Here is an 18,973-nt window from a genome sequence, read left to right as displayed (position 1 = left end):
CATGAGGAATGATTCTGTTCAAAGCTCATCCAAATTTAGATGCAGTGCATAATGACAGTTGCTCACAAAGCAAACACTCTCATTACTGATGAAAAACTAGTTCTTTGATTCTGTGTCAACAAATGACAGGCTGCGCATAGTATGATAATCAGCAAACACCACCCACTCTTGCTTAAGTGCTAATTATACGGCTAATTATACCATGTGTAATGAAGTTGCAAAAAGGGTTGCCAGTCAAAAATACTAAGAAAAATAATGTGGTGTATTTAGCTTAAAAGGCCTTTATGTTAGGAAGGAGTGGTGCTATTAAGGCTGGGCGACAGGGTGAAGTGGCAGAGAGGTTTACGAGGGGGATTTCTAGATTTCATTTACTTAAATGCACATCAATATCTTCAATAGCATTCAAAAATATCCAATTAAGTTCCATATTTTCTGTGGTTTATTTTACTTCCCTTTTGTAGTGCTTGCTCTTTTTTTTTTTAACCTTAATTCATTCCGACAATAGTTACCCCATCAGTTCTTTTCAAGTCCATTTCTTCCTCATCTCCTCTTTGACCTTTAGCCATCAGTTTGTCTCATTGCTCCTCGAAAAAGGCTACGCTAATGAATATGTTCTGTCTGTCACTCACACGTAAACACATGAAACACTGCACACATACACACATATACACATGCACGACCTCCTCTCAAACAGCAGGATAATAGTCATTTTAGGCAGCAGATCAAAGGCAATCTGTCAGCATTGCTCTCTCTCAGTGTCCACCTCCATCTGTCATTTTTTTTATGTCGCTGCAAACACAGGTATAATGCATTTTTCGTGATAAGTATGTGACTTTTTGTTTCATGTTGGAAGTAAGGATGTATATCCATATGTGTTTATAGGCTGATGTCAAGTTTGCCAATGGCCACTGCAATCACAGATGCGTTTTATTTTTGCCCAATCAAGCTGAAAGAGGGAAATCCAGGCCATATGGAGACTATTAGTGTGAAAAAAGGATTAAAAAATTGATTTTTTTTCTTTTTCATACAAAAGAATCATTTACTTGGATTCAGTGATATTAACACTAGTTATCACCAACACACCAAATAAATCCAGACATTCCTCAACAGCTGTCTCAGAAGGATTCTCCACATTTGCTGGGCAGACACAATCAGTAACATCAAACTATGAGAAAGAACTTGTCAACTCCCAGTAGAGGAAGAAATGAGGAAGAGAAGATGGTGCTGGGTAGGGCGCGCTTTACGCACATCGCCAACCAACATCACCAGGCAAGCTCTCAGGTGGAACCGCCAAGGCAAGCGAAAGAGAGGCCACCCAAGAAACTCCTGGAGAGGACACCTCGAGGCAGAAGCAAAAATGATGGGCTACACCTGGACCCACCTAAGAACGGCCCAGGACAGAAATCTCTGGAGATCTACCTTTGGCGGCCCATACCCTGGGAGGTGTGACAGGCAGTAGCAGTAATAGTAGTATCACCAAGACATTAATACTCACCGAACACTGTATTAGTTAAACCTTGCTAGAACCTGATAGGAGGATCTTTTGCCTTGAGTACTGCCTTAATTCTTCAAACCATAGTTTGGATTAAACAAAATGCTGAAAACACTCTTCAGAGATTTTGGTCTCTGGTGACATGACAGCATCACATAGATTTGATGCAAATTTGTCAGCCGACTCTCCTTTTCCAACACATTCCAGAAAGCTCTACTGGAAATTTGATGACTGTGGAGGCTATTTAAGTATTGGGAACTCATTGTCATTTTCGGGAAACAAGCTGGAAATGATTTGATCTTTGTGACATGGTGTTTTCTCCTGGCCTAGCCTCAGTTTCTTCTTGTTCTTCTCTCTTCTGCTGCTTTAAGGTTTGATGTGTTCAGACATGGGTTTAAAGATACTCTTCTGTATATCCTGGATGTCATGTAAAGAACCCTGGTCATTCTCCTCCGACCTCTGACATCAACAAGGCATTTTCACCCAGATAATGGGCGCTTATTGGATATTTTCTCTTTTTCAGGCTACTCTCCATAAACTCCAGAGAAGGTTGATCACCTTCATTCTGATGCTCAACTTCAGCAGGTCACCTTGACCATGTCTTCAGTTGCTGCCATATGTGTAATCAGTTTATTCTAATAAGTATTAAGAGTGAGCAGAAGTTTTAAAAATAGATATACATATTAAGAGCAGTTAGAGATCTTTTGAAAATATCATCATTACTTTAAGTCCTCAAGGTATTCTGAAGGATATTCCTGCATAATGTGAACACGGCACATTGTACAGATGCATACACAGTAGGGGAAGAGCAGTCGGGGAAACCATAGGCGCTCTAAAAGTTGTTATGATGTTAATGAACACGACACACGAATGTAAACAGACATAAGCAAAGAAATTATTTGCGGTGATTAATGAATATGCATGGGCATTAATTAAGTGGGAAATAGAATAAAGGATGTAGATGGTATAGTTAGGAGAAAATAAAGGGATTACCTCCACGATAAATGAAAGGACTAGACAAACAGATATGGAAATAGCAAAGGTATTGGGAGGAAAGAAGAAAGTGAAAACTGTTAGCAACACTTGAAAAGGTATTTAGGTCCAAATTAAATTTTTACCATTAAAAAAAGCATTAAGCTTAATGTGTTTAAATTACAGAAAATAATTACCTTCTATGTTTATGTGTTTAAAAACTGCTGAGCTAATGAACACCATTACTTCATTTTTGATACAGATGGCTCACACCTATTTTCTCTATTATTTATTTCCTCTGTTAAAAACATGCATCCTAAATAGATGGAAAATTTATAGGAATCTAAAATACGTAATCCTAATCTTATTAGAGCTCAACTATTTTGAGTGAATGCTTGAACAGACAGTCCCTACTTTCTCAAAGCCTCTGACACTCAAATACAAGAAGAAAGGTAGCTTAACATACTAAAGCAAGAACACAGTGTCAGCCTGCTCTGGAGGCTATTGTTTGCTATTCTTTCCTTCCTTCTATGCTGAATTATGCATAAGACTATTCCCTTCCTCCAAAGCGTGGATCACATCACAGCTCAATCTGACACACAATAAACAAGTGTGCACTACAATGCAAAAGTAATACAAAGGTTAAAGTGGTGCTTCCACCTCAGCAAAGAAGCGCTGTAACTTGTTCGCCAGACAAACTAGCATCAAATTCGCCCGTATTTGAAGTGCTTTAGCACATAGGTGTGCAGACTGTACTATTACTTTTTTTCTGCGCTGCTATTTACCAAATGTTCCTTTGAGAACAGAGTAGGGTTCATCTCTACTTTCAGCAGATTTACACATTTTGAGGTTATATTTTTACAACAACCATAAACACAAAAAAGTTAGGACGCTCTGTAAAATGTAAAACAGAATGTAATGATTTGGAAATCTCACAAACCCATATTATATTCACATTAGAAGACTGAAAACATATCAAAGGTTTAAACCAAGACATTTTGCTTGATTTAGTATTTTTGATGGCAGCAAGACGGCTCAAAAAAGTTGGGATGTGGGCTTCAAAAATTCAGTGGTACTAAACAGAAAGAGCTGGAGTCGAATTTTGCAATTAAATGTGTTAATTGGCAACAGGTCAGAAACGAGCGACAGGCAGAGTTTCTCAGAAGTTAAGATGGGCAGAGATTCACTAATTTGCAACAAACTGTGTCTACAAGTTGTGGAATAATTTCAAAATAATGTACCGCAATGTAGAATTGTCAAGATCTTTGAAATGTAATCATCTACACTACATAGTATGTATTAAAAACACAGTTCACCCTGCTATCACACAAATGCAGGTTGAATCATGCAAAGAAGAAGACACCACATGTAAATATGATCCAGACACAGCACCTTCTACTCTGGACCAAAGCTCATTGACAATATACTGAGGCAAAAGTGCTCTGTGGCGAATTAAATTGAAATTTGTGCATCTTCTGGACTAAAGAATAACATTCAGCTTGGTATTGGCACACAGTTCAAAAGCCTGCATCTTTGATAGTATGGGATTTGTTAGTGTCTGTGTCACTGGCTGCTTGGATTGTATGGCTTGGAAAGGTGCTGACAGTGCTGAATGGTGTGTACAAGTTTTAGAGCAGCATATGTTCCCACAAACTAGTCTAGACTTTCACCAACGGAAAATATTTTTCTTTGAATGACACATTTTCTCAGTTGAAACATCTGACGTGTTTTCTGTTGTAAATAAAATATGGGTTTATCAGATTAGGAAAAAAAAAAAGAGCCCCAGCTTTTTTGGAAAAGGTGAAAAAAAGAAAAATGGTACTGCACTACCGGTGTGCTTGATCTAGATGGCCTGAATAGTTCAGTGACTTTTTCTCTCAACTGACCCACTGAGAAGAAAAGCAGTGTGTTCCAGGACATCCTGATTTATAAACTAAGTACTGAGTAATAATATGAAATGAGAAAAAAATAATTGCTGCTTTTTGCCTTTCAGCATCATGTAGAGGAATGAGTAACACACTTTACTGCTGATTTTAGCACGACCCCAAAAATATAAAACATGACAAATCCAACATAGCGACACATCATATTTTCAGAGGACTTTCATCCTTGCTCCCCTGCGGCTTGCAACCTGGCTCCTGGGCAAAAAGCTGGTTGTGTTGGCTCTCTGCATTTATCATTTGCAAGGATTAAACAAAACATGAGCTCTAATTAATTAAAAAGGGGAACAAATTAATCAGAACAAGAGCATAAATTAATCAAAATGTGAAAAACGAATGAATCAAAATGTGTGCGCACATTTATTATGCACAAGATAGCATTTTTTGTACTCAATATAGTAAACTATAGCCTCAGAAGATTTTCTTTTCAGTGCCTACTGACAGGCTTAGAAGATTTAGCCATTTATGAAGGCAAGTAGATGTGAAAATACTGTCCATTCCCCACTTCAACACACACTCAGCACTCACGAGCATATGGGAGGGAATGGTGGGTAGCACTGCATTTGGCTTTTCGTTTTAAAAGAAAGAATCGGTGCAGACTTCTCTTTGAAATGTGTTTTTGACACACATTTACACAACTACACTCACATGAAAACATATACAACTGCATGATGATTTTCAAAAGCAATATAGAAGAGGTGATGGCTATGCAATAGAAGTGCACGTCAGACATTTCCAGTCCCTCATCTTGCAGAAGAAATTGCACGGCAGACATGCTCATAGGTGCCCATCACAAAGATGAATGGCTTCTGATAAGGTCCTGTATGAATGCCTTGCAGTACATATACCAATCACTAACACAAGTATAGGTCTGTAGACTCTAAAAGGGACACTATGAATTTTATAAAAGTGATGCATGTACAAGTATAGTACCGGTAGGTATATTTTGTGACAAAATAGTAACCAGGCTACAATTAATAAAACTTTGTTATCATATCAAATCAGGTTGTGACTCTCTGTCAGTGATTTTAAATAAGAAAGACTCTCAGCAGGGAACTTTAAATACTGGAAGTTCTTAGAAAGTTGCTGGATCATCATGAGCTTGTGAATGCCCTGGACATGCAACACGTGAAAAGGAGAGCTGATACAGCCACACTACATGCCCCAGTGTGAGCAGCAGTGATCTTCTTGGGGAATCTAGAAAACTCCACCTGTTGATGTTGGTTTGACTAACATTCAGACTGGAAGGTAGCAACTATTTGCTCTTCCTGCCACATGCAAGCATGCATGACAGAATTCTACGCATAAATATTATGGACACATATCTGTCATACAGTCCATGGCTTTAGGGTAGAGAATGAAGAGTGTCAGGTTTGGTGGTGTATGAAGCAGTTGGGATGAGAACTAACATCTCCAAATCAGAGGCCATATTTCTCAGCTAGAAAAGGACCCTGAGTGTCCACTCAGGGTCAAGAACGAATTGCTGCCCCAAGTGGAAGCAGGAGAGGGGAGCGGGAGACTGACAGACAGACTGGTGCAGCACGTACCATAACAGGGATGCTGTACCAGTCTACTGTGGTGAGGAAAGAGCTGGGCGTGAAAGTGAAGCTGTCAGTTTACAAGGTTGATCTACATTCCTACCCTCACCTGTGGTTATGAGCTGTGAGTAGTGACCAAAGAAATGAGATTGCAGATACAAGTGGCAGAAATTAGATTCCCCTCAAGGGCATCTGGGCTCAGCCTTCAAGACAGAATGAGAAGCTCAGCCATTTGGGAGGGGCTGAGAGTAGAAGTACTACTACTCCACATCAAAAGAAACCGACTGAGGTGGTTTGGGCATGTGACTAGGATGCGATCAAGGTGAGATGTTTTGGGCACATCCTAGGAGGCTGTGTATTTAATTCAAAGGAACTCTGATTGGTTTAATCTTCTAAATACCACAAATGCTTATTTGAAATAACTGAAAACTAAGTGATAACAGAGTCAAAGAACAGCAAATAAGCTGACAAGTAATCACATGGATTGTGCTTGTGGATAACATACAATTGGCAAGAACACAACCGATTTATATTTTACAAAATATTTAGAGTAATTGTAATTTTTTTTAAATAATGTGTGTTTTTCTTTAGATGACTAATGGAATAACTAATGATGATTTTAAAAGAAATGTAGTTTGCAAATATTTATTTATTTATGATTGCTTCTTAAGGTCAATCGATCTTGGGAACACCAGAGACTCCAGTTGTTAGTCCATGTATGTTAAATATGTTGGCGCTGAAACTAAACTCTTAAATCAATATATGTAAAGTGGAGGTTCTGACCCTGGTATCATTATTTAAATTCAAAAACTGTTGAATTTAAAATACTGTTTACACTACTATAAACAGGAACATGACACGGTATCTTAGATTTGTTTCTTGGTTTGGTCTCTGATTTGCCAAATAGCAGCAGAGCAGTTAACCTCCTAAGACCCGAACTCTTCCGCTGCATGAATTCTTAATTTCTCTTTGCTATTTGGGCTGATTGGGACCTGATGAATGTAAAAACAAAGAATTACCAGATTTTTTTTTTTTTTTACCTGATTTTTGTTTCTGATAAAATGAGATTCAAATATGAGAACATTCGTTTAAAATTTCGATAGAACAGTGGCAGCATAATGTCCTTGTAAGTGGATATCAGGCACTTGTAGAGCAAAATTTAGTATTTTGGTCGAGACAACCCAAAATGTGATGTCCACATATGTGGACGGCAGGTCCTAGGAGGCTGTGTTTTACATTTTATGTACAGTTAAATGATTCTCACAAGTAAATCTTTTTTATGGATGGACTTAATACGTTGTATCAAATGATCTTTCAGCATTTTGCTCCTTAGAGGAGTTAAATACAGAAGTGCAGGAAGCGATAACTTACTTTTAGAATTGTGTGGGGTTAAATACCTGAAAAGACTTTAGCAAAAACCCAGGTTCTCATAAGTTCATCTTCAGATCCACTCAATAGCCACTGCTTTCATTACAGAGACTCTGGAGGTTACATGGCAGCTCTGTCCTCTCTGTGGCAAGTAGATGTGTGAATAGACTTTGGCAAGAAATGGCACCCACTGCTGTAGGCTCTTGCATCCAGGTGTACGGAGGCAGCTGAGGTGCAACTGGCATCTCCTTTTTGTTATCAAAGGAGACAGGCGGAGGAGCTTCTCTCCCCAGGGGGGACAGCACAAACAGGGCCGAACATCTCGCAGTCATTCTTACTTTTTACTTCTTCCTCACATCTGTGGATCCTCTCCCTGGGAATTCTCTCTTGCAGTCTCTCCATCTTCTTATCTCCTTTTCCCCAACACAGCCTTGTCTCCGTCTTTGTTCTTAGGGGAATCTGTTGTTCCCTCCAGGTTTGTGCCTCCGCTGAGATGGCATCCATTTTCAGAAGGTGATTTTATTGTTCCACTTCTCACTAACGTGTACTACCCCATGTGTCAACGCATATTAAAGACAGCGAATGATTGCATGCGAATCTATAATGAAAAGATATGCACAATGGTAGAAAATGTGTAAAAGTTGTAGACAGGAGTGATTGAGAGAGCCGTATCTGTCACGCATGCGCTTGGTAAAAGGGTCAAGAGGATGCAACAGTGATGATCCCTCTGGGCATAGCACCACTTACTTCTGCCTGGAGTTAAAGGGATAGTGCAACAATGAGCCTGACAGCAGAGGACTGGGAAGCAAGCGCCACTCTCTGGGATGGAAAAATGGAGCCAACACATAAGTGCCAAAAGCTCCTGTTTCTTAAATGGCCTTTTGAGCTTGGCTTCAAAAGCAAATCAGTCCCTGTAGACCAGTATGTTAAAAAGCCCAACTTTACAGGAAAAATAAACATGTTTACATGTCTGGTCTCCTGCAACTTGTCTCCTGGCTCACCAATCACTGCCTAATTTGTTTTATTTGCCACTTGGACACCTAATCCCAAATTGCAAATACAATTATTCTGCCCAGTGCATCATAAGAGTGAAGAAGAGCAAGTGTGGAACAGGAGAAAAGGAAAGATGAAGATTAATAGTAAGACCGTGCTTCAGAGCAGGGTGAGGAGATGCAGTCAGACACAGCTATTATCTGCAGTGTTTTTTATTCATATCTGCACAGGAAGAAAAGAGGAGCAGAGGTGTTTGGAGGGAATGAGTCTTGTCTAGGTGTAACGCACACACACAGACACACAAACCCGGCTGTGAGTGGGAGGAATGGTGCAGGGAAGGCACCTGGATGAAGCACATTTTCATCTCAGCTACTAAATTATACGTTGCAAGGACACAAATCCACACACCTTGGTGGATAGGTGTGTGGATTTGTGTCTAAATTTGTGTCTGTGTAGGAGACCAGAATTTGTGTGCGCAACACGGGAGAGAGTCTTAGGGCTGGCCTGATTGAATGTGTCAGTCAGTAGGTGGTTGGGTGAGAGACAGACCAGAAGAGCGAGCGAGACACAGAGGCTTTTCTGTATGACATATTCAAAAAGGCTCGATCAACATAATCCAGCTGTGCCAAAACACCATGCCCTGAAAATAGGCTACCAATAAACTGGTGAATTTTCTTTTCCTGCACATACATGTGATCAAATCTGGAAAAGAAAACACCCTTAACCTGTTTACATAGCCTTTGCATAGCGTACAAATCTGGCATGAGACGCTCTCACCAGGGGAGATAGGCTGGGGCCAACTTCTTTAAACTGCTTTTGACAGCTGCACACTGACTGATTCTGAACACTCTCCGGGCCCAGCATGCTTTAGCCTAAAGGCTGAGGCATGGCCTGATCATGACATGTCCGTTAAGCCAGACAGCCTCTGCCCGAAGCCTCCACCAAATAAAAAACACAGGCCGCGCACAAACCCTCGGAAAAACACAAACATACAGATAGAGTGGCTGACCCAAGACTGCTGCAGGAGGTTGGCTAAGAAGGTAAATAAAGCTCTATCTGCCTTGGCAGACTTGAATAAAGGGGCAATGCATATACACACACAAACGCTGCATCTTTACAGCCTCCATCCTTTAGCATGACACAGCAATCCGAGCGTAGTCTAACTTGTTTGATGACAGGATCTGATTTGGAGTGTGATGATATTTGGATCTTTTGGATCTTCTTAAATGTAAAAATAACAGATGATGTACTACAGGTTGTTATATAAGGTTGTTGTAAGCAGCATTTTCCAATTGTAGTTTGTCTGGGAGCCGGTTTTAACTGGACAGCGGGGGAGAAAAAACTAGAATGACACAAACTTGCATCGACAAATGAATACAGATATTTTGAAAGTGTGCTTAAGTGCAGCTCTTGACTAAGAGCTGATATTACTTGAGGAATGTGAGACAGACAGCAGCTATAATATAACCTATAATAAAGAGTAAAACATGAGCTCTTTTAAAGATGTATGACAAAAGCTGCAAAAATACATCCACAGTCTTCCATTTGAAATGTAGTCTTTATTAAGTTAATAGTTTAATTATGATCAAGTGATCGTGGCTGTGGAAGTTTTTCCCCTTCTTTCATCCTGTTTATCCCCCTTCATGAAAAAAAACAACAACTTCCAAACAAGCATTCACACAAACACAAAACCGTGTCTTGAAAATTAAGGGATGGATTGACATACTAAGCATTTGGCGCATTGTTAAACCTCTGCTGGATAAACTGTACTGTAACCCCTCCCCCTGGAATTTTCTGCATGAAATTGTATAAAAAGATGCACGGCGAATGAGAAAAAGAGGTGTCTGTGTGCGTGCAATGTTGGTCTGATGAGCTGAACTGTCTGTCACCCACCTACCGCTGTATCAGAGAGGAGTGTACTGTCATTCAGAAAGACAGCTGCATCTCCACACAACTTGCTCTCTCTCTATTTCGCACAGCAGGACGCAGCCGCCTTCCCCTCCCCTCCAGCGACTAACCCCACAAGAAACCCAGACGGTGCGCACACACACAAACGCCGCCACGCTCTCCACAGAGGCACGATTAAAGACGTCACAGAGTATTAGAGAAAGTGAGACATGAAAAGCATTTTGGAAGTTTGAACTTTTCTCTCTAGTCTGCTTGCAACCTTAAGCGTTTTCACCCGTCTGCCCTCTCCCGGCAGGGGTTTCGACAAAAGATGTGCATCAAAGATAGGCTTCATGATAATATGATTATGAGGAATACGCTGTGTCTTCGTGTCATCAGCTATCTCCGAGCTTTGCTTTCATTCCTACGCATTCCTCTACAATTCCCTGAACAACAAGGAACAGCCTGTAAATCCACATACAGAGTACACACACTGAACACTGAGAGTGCCTCTTCATAGACTCCAATTATAAGCCAAGAGGTAGGCAATTAAAATTCCCATCACAGGGTGACAAAGCGTCTTAAGTGGCTGGGCTATAGTCCTGAAAAGTAGCTTGATGACTCTATTCATTTGGTGCCTGCTGAAGCCTCACCTTCCCATCACTTCTAATTAAGGAGGCAGAAAGGATCCAAATGCCTTCATGCAAAGGGCTGAAGGGGGGAAAAGGCTGAGAAGTGTGAAAGTGAAAAAATAAAAACGGCAATTGGAAACTAAATGACAAAGAAACAATGTTTCATACCTTGGTATTTGAAGTGTCTCTTTCGTTCACTGAGTGAATGGAAAAAAACAATATTCAACACCCCCCCTCCCTTTATAATGCAAGAAAAGTCTGATCCCAAGTTAATTCAGACTTAAACTTTAGTTCAAATCTTCAAACGCAAACATGTGTACCATAGTTTTTTAAGGTACCCATTTGATTCAGAGAATCAGAGACAACCCCACCTTCAATTAGCTTCCATTCATTTTTTTTATCTTTCTGCCATAGTAGGCAATGTGAATAAGTACATTACCCAAGTACTGCATGTAACGTTCTTGTACTTCATTTAAAAACATTTTTCTATTTCCTTCTACAACCCTGCTTTAATTTTAAAGGAAAAATATGACATTACTTTATTTCATTTCAAGTTTAAGTGACTTTTCATTTTAATATTTAATAGTACTTTTGTAATAAGTTATGTCTCCTGTATATTTGGCTTGTACCCCCATAAGCAATATTTGGTTGGGCTCCCTTTTCTCATATTATGATTTTATCAGTTTTTCTTATATACATATATTATGGATATTTTGTGTAGGAATTGCAGCAAATTTGAACTTCTTTCATAAGTATTGCAATGTCTCCATCACACTTTTTTCAGTTTGTGTTGCCTTCAGTTTTAAACATTTTATTCTACTGCTATGCACCCTGTGCTACTTTACTTGCTTTAAGTCATCTTTCATGCTTTATGCTTCCAAACTTTTATCTCAAAACCATCTCACCCTAACGTTTGTCCACACACAACTTTAAAAATGTATTTAGCAGTTTCGATATGTACGTCTTTAAAACTATGGTTTCAGATCGTTGTTTGTTGTTTTAAGCCTTCTTGCTTTTGCTCTTCACCCCTGCTCCCTTTTCTCCACATCCAGGCGTTCTCCTCACAATGCCACACCGCTCTCTTCTCTATCCCTCTACTTCTATATTCATTCCCCTCTCCTCTCCTCCCTTTATGCATCCATCTCTAAGGCCTATGTATCTCCGCGGGGACCAGCCATCTCAAAGCACGGCCAGTAATCCTCTCAGGATATTGAAATGCCAATCCTTCCTCCCTGACCCGCACCTCCACCCCATCTCTACAGCTACCCTACATCCCTGTCTTCTTTCCTGCCTTAGCTAAAGGGCTTTGGATGTATCACTGGGGGCCAAGACATTCATCCAGAGACCAGTTGGATCTCACACACACACACACACACACACACACACACACACACACACACACACACACACACACATACACATTACATACAACAATTCTGAAGCAAGATATCATCTTTTCTTAAGAAAAGAAATGAAGCATGGACCAATGTACAGAAATTATGTCATGCAAGCACAGCAAAGTATGGCCATAGACACATGGTCTGGTGCACTCTTTCGCTTATATATGCACCCCTAATCCACCTCGATATGGCGCCCCATGAGCCTTAGGGAAAATTGATCTCCCGTTTACCCAGCTCATGTCCCATCCCCTCCAGTTTCTATCCCCTACTCTTCCTTTTCCCTATTATCCATCCTTGATACGCCATGCAAAACTCCCCTTTCCCCCTGGTGGCCTGGAGAGTCCTGATAAAACCCCCATCTGCATGGGAGGATGTGCATGTGCAAGCATCCAGTTCAACTGCATATTTTCAAAGAATTCAATTTGTATGTCGTTTTTTGTGAGGTTTAAAGACCGACAGTGTCTAAACTGCTGTTTCTAATGATTTGCATAAGATTCGGATTTTCCAATGAAAGCGGGCGAGGGAGAGAGAAGCTCGTGTTTGCATTTTATAGATGAAAATTGTCCCTAGTGTATCTTGCATGTGCGGCTGGGGCGGCGGGTTATCATGGTATAATATCCAGCAGCACTTTCTCTCAGCAGCTCGGTTCAGATTGTGCCCTTAAGTTGTCAGGCTTTCTCCACCCTCAGCTGCCAGTCAAAAAATGCCACCCACTGCTAACAAGCTTACTCTGCACCGAAAAACAAATGTGGCGCAATCAGAAAAGGTGGGAGAAAATAGTCCTAAGAGAGAGAAGCAGAGAGATGGGGGGGGAAAAGAGGGCAGTGGTGATCATGTCAGGACAGGTGATGAAAAAGGAGAAGATAGCGGAAAGAGTGGCAGTGAGTAGGAGAGAAATTACCATCTAAGAATAGTGAGCTTATGGGGAGAGCAGGGAAGGATGTGGGGAGGGAAATGAGGGAGGAAATAGAGGGTAAAAAAAGAAGAGATCGGTTTACAAAGGAAGGGAGGAGGTTAAGAAAAAGAACAAAGTAATAAAGAGATGATGAGGTGGCTAGAGAAAAAAAAAAGGCCAGAGTGTGAGTCTGCTGATATGGGCTAGCTTTGTTCCAAATCCCTACTGCAGTATTTATAAAGGTCAGCGAGTTTTGATATGTAAAGTCTCGGTGGGGAGGTGCACACACAGGTGCGGACACAAAGCTAAGGTCCGTACAGAAATGCTTTTTGCAATTCTGGACCTGACCTGGCTTTACAGAATTTCAGACGATATCCCGCAGATACATAAAAATCAGATGAACAAGAAAATGAAAACCGGACTGATCATGCAGCGACAATAAGACCAAGTGAACCATTATTGAATTTGTTTGCAGGCTTTGTATGTCAAGTTTTAATATTGCGTCATTTTAATGATCACTTCCGCTTCTATCTGATAAAACTGAGCAGATCTTTTATTGACCTTGAGGTAAACCTCTCCCAGAGGACTTTCAACGGAGGGCAGCTCTCCTAGAAAATGCAGGAATTATTCTGTGGCACATTTCACACACTTTTTTTTTTCTTCCAAAGGTCTGTCTGTCTCACGCCACACATACAGACAGTATTAAACACCACACACTAAATGTCAGCCGAAATCCTCCCTGTCACAGAAAGTCTTCTAAAACCCCTGCAAAACACTCTCTCCTAACCCTTGTCCAATCCTCCTGGACGACACGGTTAGCCGCACAACTTATACCTTAATACCCCGTAATAACCAGAAATCAGTGCCATGGTAACTGCTGACAAGACAGACAGACAGAGGAGATAAAAGTGAGAAAGGTTTAAAGAAATGTGACAATGAGGGAAAAAAATGCTCACCATAGGTTTGTACTGATAGAGTATCCCAAACCCTGGAATTCGGGATTTTACGCAGGAAGCTGAAGAAGGCCAAGTTGTCACTTGCTAGTCACGTTCACAGATTTTAGCTGTCTGAGGGATTTTTTTTGGTGGGTGTTGTTTAATTTGAGGGATCAACAGCTCTGCGCTGCTTATAACTTCTTTAACTTTCATTTACTAACTGGTTTGCTTTTCCAGCCACAAGTGGGCGGTGGCGAAGTTTATCAGCTGTCATCGCAATAACTGTATAAAAACATGAGCAGATGTTTCCAGCAAACAAACTCAAAGAGACAGCATGCTGCCTCACCGCTATACCTCTTCAAATTAGACTTGTAACCTGTAAGAAAAGTCAACATCTGGCAAACGTGTGCAGATATTTTTCCACAGGATTTGGTGGAACATGGAGAACGACTTCACTTCAGTGACAATAATAATGAGAAAAATATAGGGTTTTTGAGCTCCCGCTTTGTGGGGAATAAATAATATAAACAACTAGGTGGTACTTGAGCAATTACTCTTATGTCAATGCAGTGGTAGTTTAGGGACCTGATAAAGCTGCCAACTTGGCACCTTTAGAGGTTTTCAGGCACTGTATAACTGATAGGAAACTCTAAGCCAGTATTGCCCAACCACTGTGCCACAGCACATATAGGTGTGCCGTGAGAAATGATCAGGTGTGCAGTGGAAGATTATCTGCCTTTATTTTTTTTGTATTTATACGCGACACCTCAAAGGCCGGTCCGTCAAAATATTGTTGGACATAAACCGGTCCGTGGCGCAAAAAAGGTTGGGTTGCTCTAAGCCAGCGGTCCCCAACCCCCGGGCCTCGGACCGGTACCGGTCCGTGAGTCGTTTGGTACCGGGCCGCGAGAGTTGAGGCTCAGGTCTGAAATGTATGGTTTTCAGGGTTTTTATCGGTTTTCAGCGTTATTTTGTTATTGTTTTTATCGTTAACTCGGTTTTCCTGGGTCTTTTCACGTGTGTTATGAATAAATCTTTTTTTTGGTATGGGTACTAGTTTTATTTTGTTGTATTTATCCGCGAGACCTTAAAGGCCGGCCCGTGAAAATATTGTCGGGCATAAACCGGTCCGTGGCGCAAAAAAGGTTGGGGACCGCTGCTCTAAGCGACTGGTGTGAGTAAGGTGCAGAACAATTACATTCTCTTCCACTAGAGGGCAGTACAACTACCTGCTCTAATGAAATTGGTTGGCAACTGCCAGTAAAACAGAAGAAGACGAAGAAGAAATGACATAATAGTCATGCCGTGAGACGACGCAGCGCGTAATAGCAATAGATAAATCTTTGAAAAGAAAAAGTAGTCAATCTGACCTGGGTCCTAGAGAAAATTCTGACCCAGATTAGGCCCTAGCATGAGTAGCGGTTGGGACAAACCAAATCAACTCCACTATGCCTGGTGAAAATTTTTTAATATGCTTTTTGTGACATTTTTGTTTGGTGGTGTGCCACGTGATTTTTCTAATGTGAAATATGTTTTGTGGCTCCAACCGTTGGTAAACACTGATCTAAGCTAATCCCAATACATTAAGGTGCGATTATATAGAATCTCGTCCGGGTTGGGGAGGCCCTAAAATCCTGTCAAGCCCCGAGAAAACTGTTTCCAGGAGTGGAACATTAGGACTACAATGTTCACTCTTCTGCCAAGATAACTGGCTCCAAGTGCAGAGTAACAACTTCATGGATGGAGAAATCAGGTAAACACAGACTGAACAATGGATTTAGATTTATAGGAAACCTAAAATGTGATGTCTAGATTGTTCTGTGTCTGCTAGATTTGTTTGCTGAATGAGTCTGAGCCTGTCTGACCCTTAATGCTGAAGCATTGCTCAACTATAAAGTGAATATGAGAAAACAGTAGAATGCAAGCTCTTTAATGAAGAAGAATTAACTACAACCTTCACTAAATACAAAATTTTCCCAAGCTCCCAAATCAAGTAAGTGATGTCAGTGCTTTGTTCTCATACACATAACTGTGCTTCAGCCCATCACTCGTGTTATATACAAGTTTAAGCTGGTCTGAAAAAGAAGATCCTGAGAAACATAAATCTCCTTAAGCTCCTAGGACCTAGTATCCACATATGTGGACATCACATTTTGGGTTGTGTAGACCAAAATACTAAACTTTGCGCTACAAGGGCCTAATATCCACTTACGAGGACATCACACTGCCACTGTTCTATCGAAATTTTTAACAAATGTCCTCATATGTGGATCTCATTTTTCTCAGAAACAAAAAACCCCAAAATTCATTGTTTTTACATTCATCAGGTCCCAACATGCCCAAATATCAAACAGAATATAAAAATGCATGCCATGAAAGAGTTTGGGTCTTAGGAGGTTAAATGTGCTCTCTTTTTTATTCTTAGATGTATGCCTCAGTCAAAAACCACACTTTCAATATAACAACTATCCAAAAGTTTTACCCACTTTCCCACGATAAAGTCTTACAGTATATATCCTGAACTTAATACCTGGAAATTCATAGAGAGTCCTGCAGCCTTCACAGATGCTGCACAGCATTCATCATTCAGCCTTTTTCTCTAAGCTAATTTCCAATTAATGGCAAAAGCACACTCTGCTATTCTCACTCTCATTGTTTCTCCATCAGATACTTTGTTGTACAGCACCTTTCATTCCATCTTCCACCTATGTTTCATTTGCATCATTATGTTCATCATTCATATTTCCTTCAGCTTTCGCAAACAAAGATGTCAAACATTTTCAAAGATATGCGCGGTGGTATAACACGCACAGTCATGTGTACGTTTGTTTACAAAAGAATGTTTGTCAGCATTCAAGCCAGAAAGTAGGCTTGTACATCTTTAGTGTGTGTATGCGTGTGTTTTGGTCTTTTCACACTTGAGCTCCTCCAAATAGCGAGTGCTATTGCGGTGCAGGGTGACAAGGCTACTTGGTAAAGTGCTTTTCAAGCCTCTGGCTAATGGCCTGCTGAAAACTTCTGCTGATGAAAATGAGATCTCCTCTACCAATGAGAATTTCTGCCCTGTCTGCAGCAACAGACATGTTGTCAGTGTAAGGGTGTATGATTGAAGTTTGTGCTTTTTTCAAAGAATACACAGAAATTCAAATCACTACAGAATACACATTGCTTCTGAATGTCATGTCAGTAAATCTGCATTTTGCTGTAGGCAAAGGTCACAGTGGGTTTTACAGAGTACAAAGTGCACATAAATATGATCTGTGTGTATGTCTTTTTTTGTTGTGTGCAGAAGTAAAAGCGGATTGCGGTGATATCATAAAAAATGCATGCGTTATTTCCAAACAAAACATTCAAACTTTTCAAATAGGGGTCAAAAGGATTTTTTAGAGGATTTTCTTATGTCGAAAATATGAATAAAGTAGTAGAATTTGTCTGACCAGATGAAATGATGACATAAAAGATTTTGTAAAACCACTAAAAATTCAGTCAAAATCAAGTGGAGTTAAAAAGTATTCAAAACTGGAAACGCATGTAGTGCAAGTTTATTTAAAGTTCATCTATTTTTCACACATAATGTAATGCCTGATGTCAGACGTGTCCTTGTTGGTCCCTACTGAGTACAAATGCAATATCTTTTAAAAGGTGCATTCTTTGTCGTTTGTTTTTTTGGTTTCGGAGTGTGCCACGTTTAAGTGCAATTTAAATGTTTTCCATTTACATGTTTGTGTTTGTTTTTGAAGGTTGAAATGGAACTTACCAGGCAGGCTTGTTGACACGTTGACTTGTGTGTAGAACCTCTTGTTGGGCAGCAGCTCTGACACTCCATTCAAGGCTTCTACAGTAAATGTGTAATTGGTGTTGGGAAGAAGATTGACCACAGTCACAGTTCTTTCTGTCAGGCCAACCTGCTGAGGCACAAATCCAACGCTAGCCCCACATGGCTCACACTGCCTCTCGATGCACTTCCGGCATCCCACACTGTAGGTCAAATCCACCCTGCCCCCTGTGTCGGACGGAGCATCCCAGTCCAAGATCAGCGTGGACTGCTTCAGAGTATAGGTCAAGTCTCTGGGAGGGGATGGGGGACCTATGAAAGAAAAAAAAAAAAAAGATAATTATTTAGATTTATTAGTTATCCCAGGTCGCTCATGAGCAGTTTGTAAGAAAATACAATGCGTACTCAATTTGAATGAACTGTCATGCAATTTGATATACAACAGTCCAGAGGCTTTATGGTGCGTATAGAAGCATTTATACAAACAATATCATCATAATCAAGCGCCAGTGTTGGAAGGTTACTACAGATTACAGAATACATGCCCCAAAATGTATTTTGTAACGTATTCTGAATACTTTGGATTACTTAATATATTATCAAGCTTTTTACAACTACATGAATGTACTATTGCTGTGTGATTTATTGCCATTACTGAAAGATACTCGCCATACCAATACCAACTAGATTTTTAAATCTTAATATAAAACGAGTGACAGTAGTGTGGACATTAGGTAAGGCTGCAGTTTTTGCAGCGATCTCGTATAGAAAACTATTTTGCGCGTATATAAAACAGGTCCGCGGCTCCGAACCGTAGTAAAGGGACCTCTGGCTAATACAGGCTCGTAGCTGAAAACTAGCTTTACTTTGTCGTCTGGGTCAACTTTGCTAGCGAGAGACAGAGAGAGGAGTTGAAGGGCTGCTCCAACTGAACTTGGAGTGTACAGTCGAGTCTTAATAGCTTACTTACAACTGGGCTACACTGCCCATGAGGCTACATTCTTTAGGGCTATGCCTGTAACACTCTGCCTATTGCCTTCATGTTAAATAATTTTTTGAATAATAATTTTAAATTTAAAAAAAAACATTTAAAAAAAAGTTATTTCTTTTAATGTTAACAAGCAGGTGATTTGATTTTAATAATGT

The 18,973-nt window shown here is 40.3% G+C and overlaps 1 protein-coding gene across 2 annotated transcripts in view; it reads right to left on the bottom strand.

Moving 5' to 3' along the window:
- The window catches only part of epha10 (EPH receptor A10), a 162,475-nt gene that overhangs the window by 33,345 nt on the left and 110,157 nt on the right, over window positions 1-18,973 (bottom strand). For both annotated transcript variants that reach the window (XM_006794346.2, XM_006794345.2), the window contains exon 5: window positions 17,810-18,139. In XM_006794346.2, the coding sequence (XP_006794409.1) occupies window positions 17,810-18,139 (330 nt within the window). The remainder of the gene's footprint in view (window positions 1-17,809; window positions 18,140-18,973) is intronic.

Source organism: Neolamprologus brichardi, chromosome 22 (genome assembly GCF_056152115.1).
Source record: "Neolamprologus brichardi isolate AB-2024 chromosome 22, ASM5615211v1, whole genome shotgun sequence".
Lineage (NCBI taxonomy): Eukaryota > Metazoa > Chordata > Actinopteri > Cichliformes > Cichlidae > Neolamprologus > Neolamprologus brichardi.
This window is presented reverse-complemented; position numbering and strand designations above follow the sequence as displayed.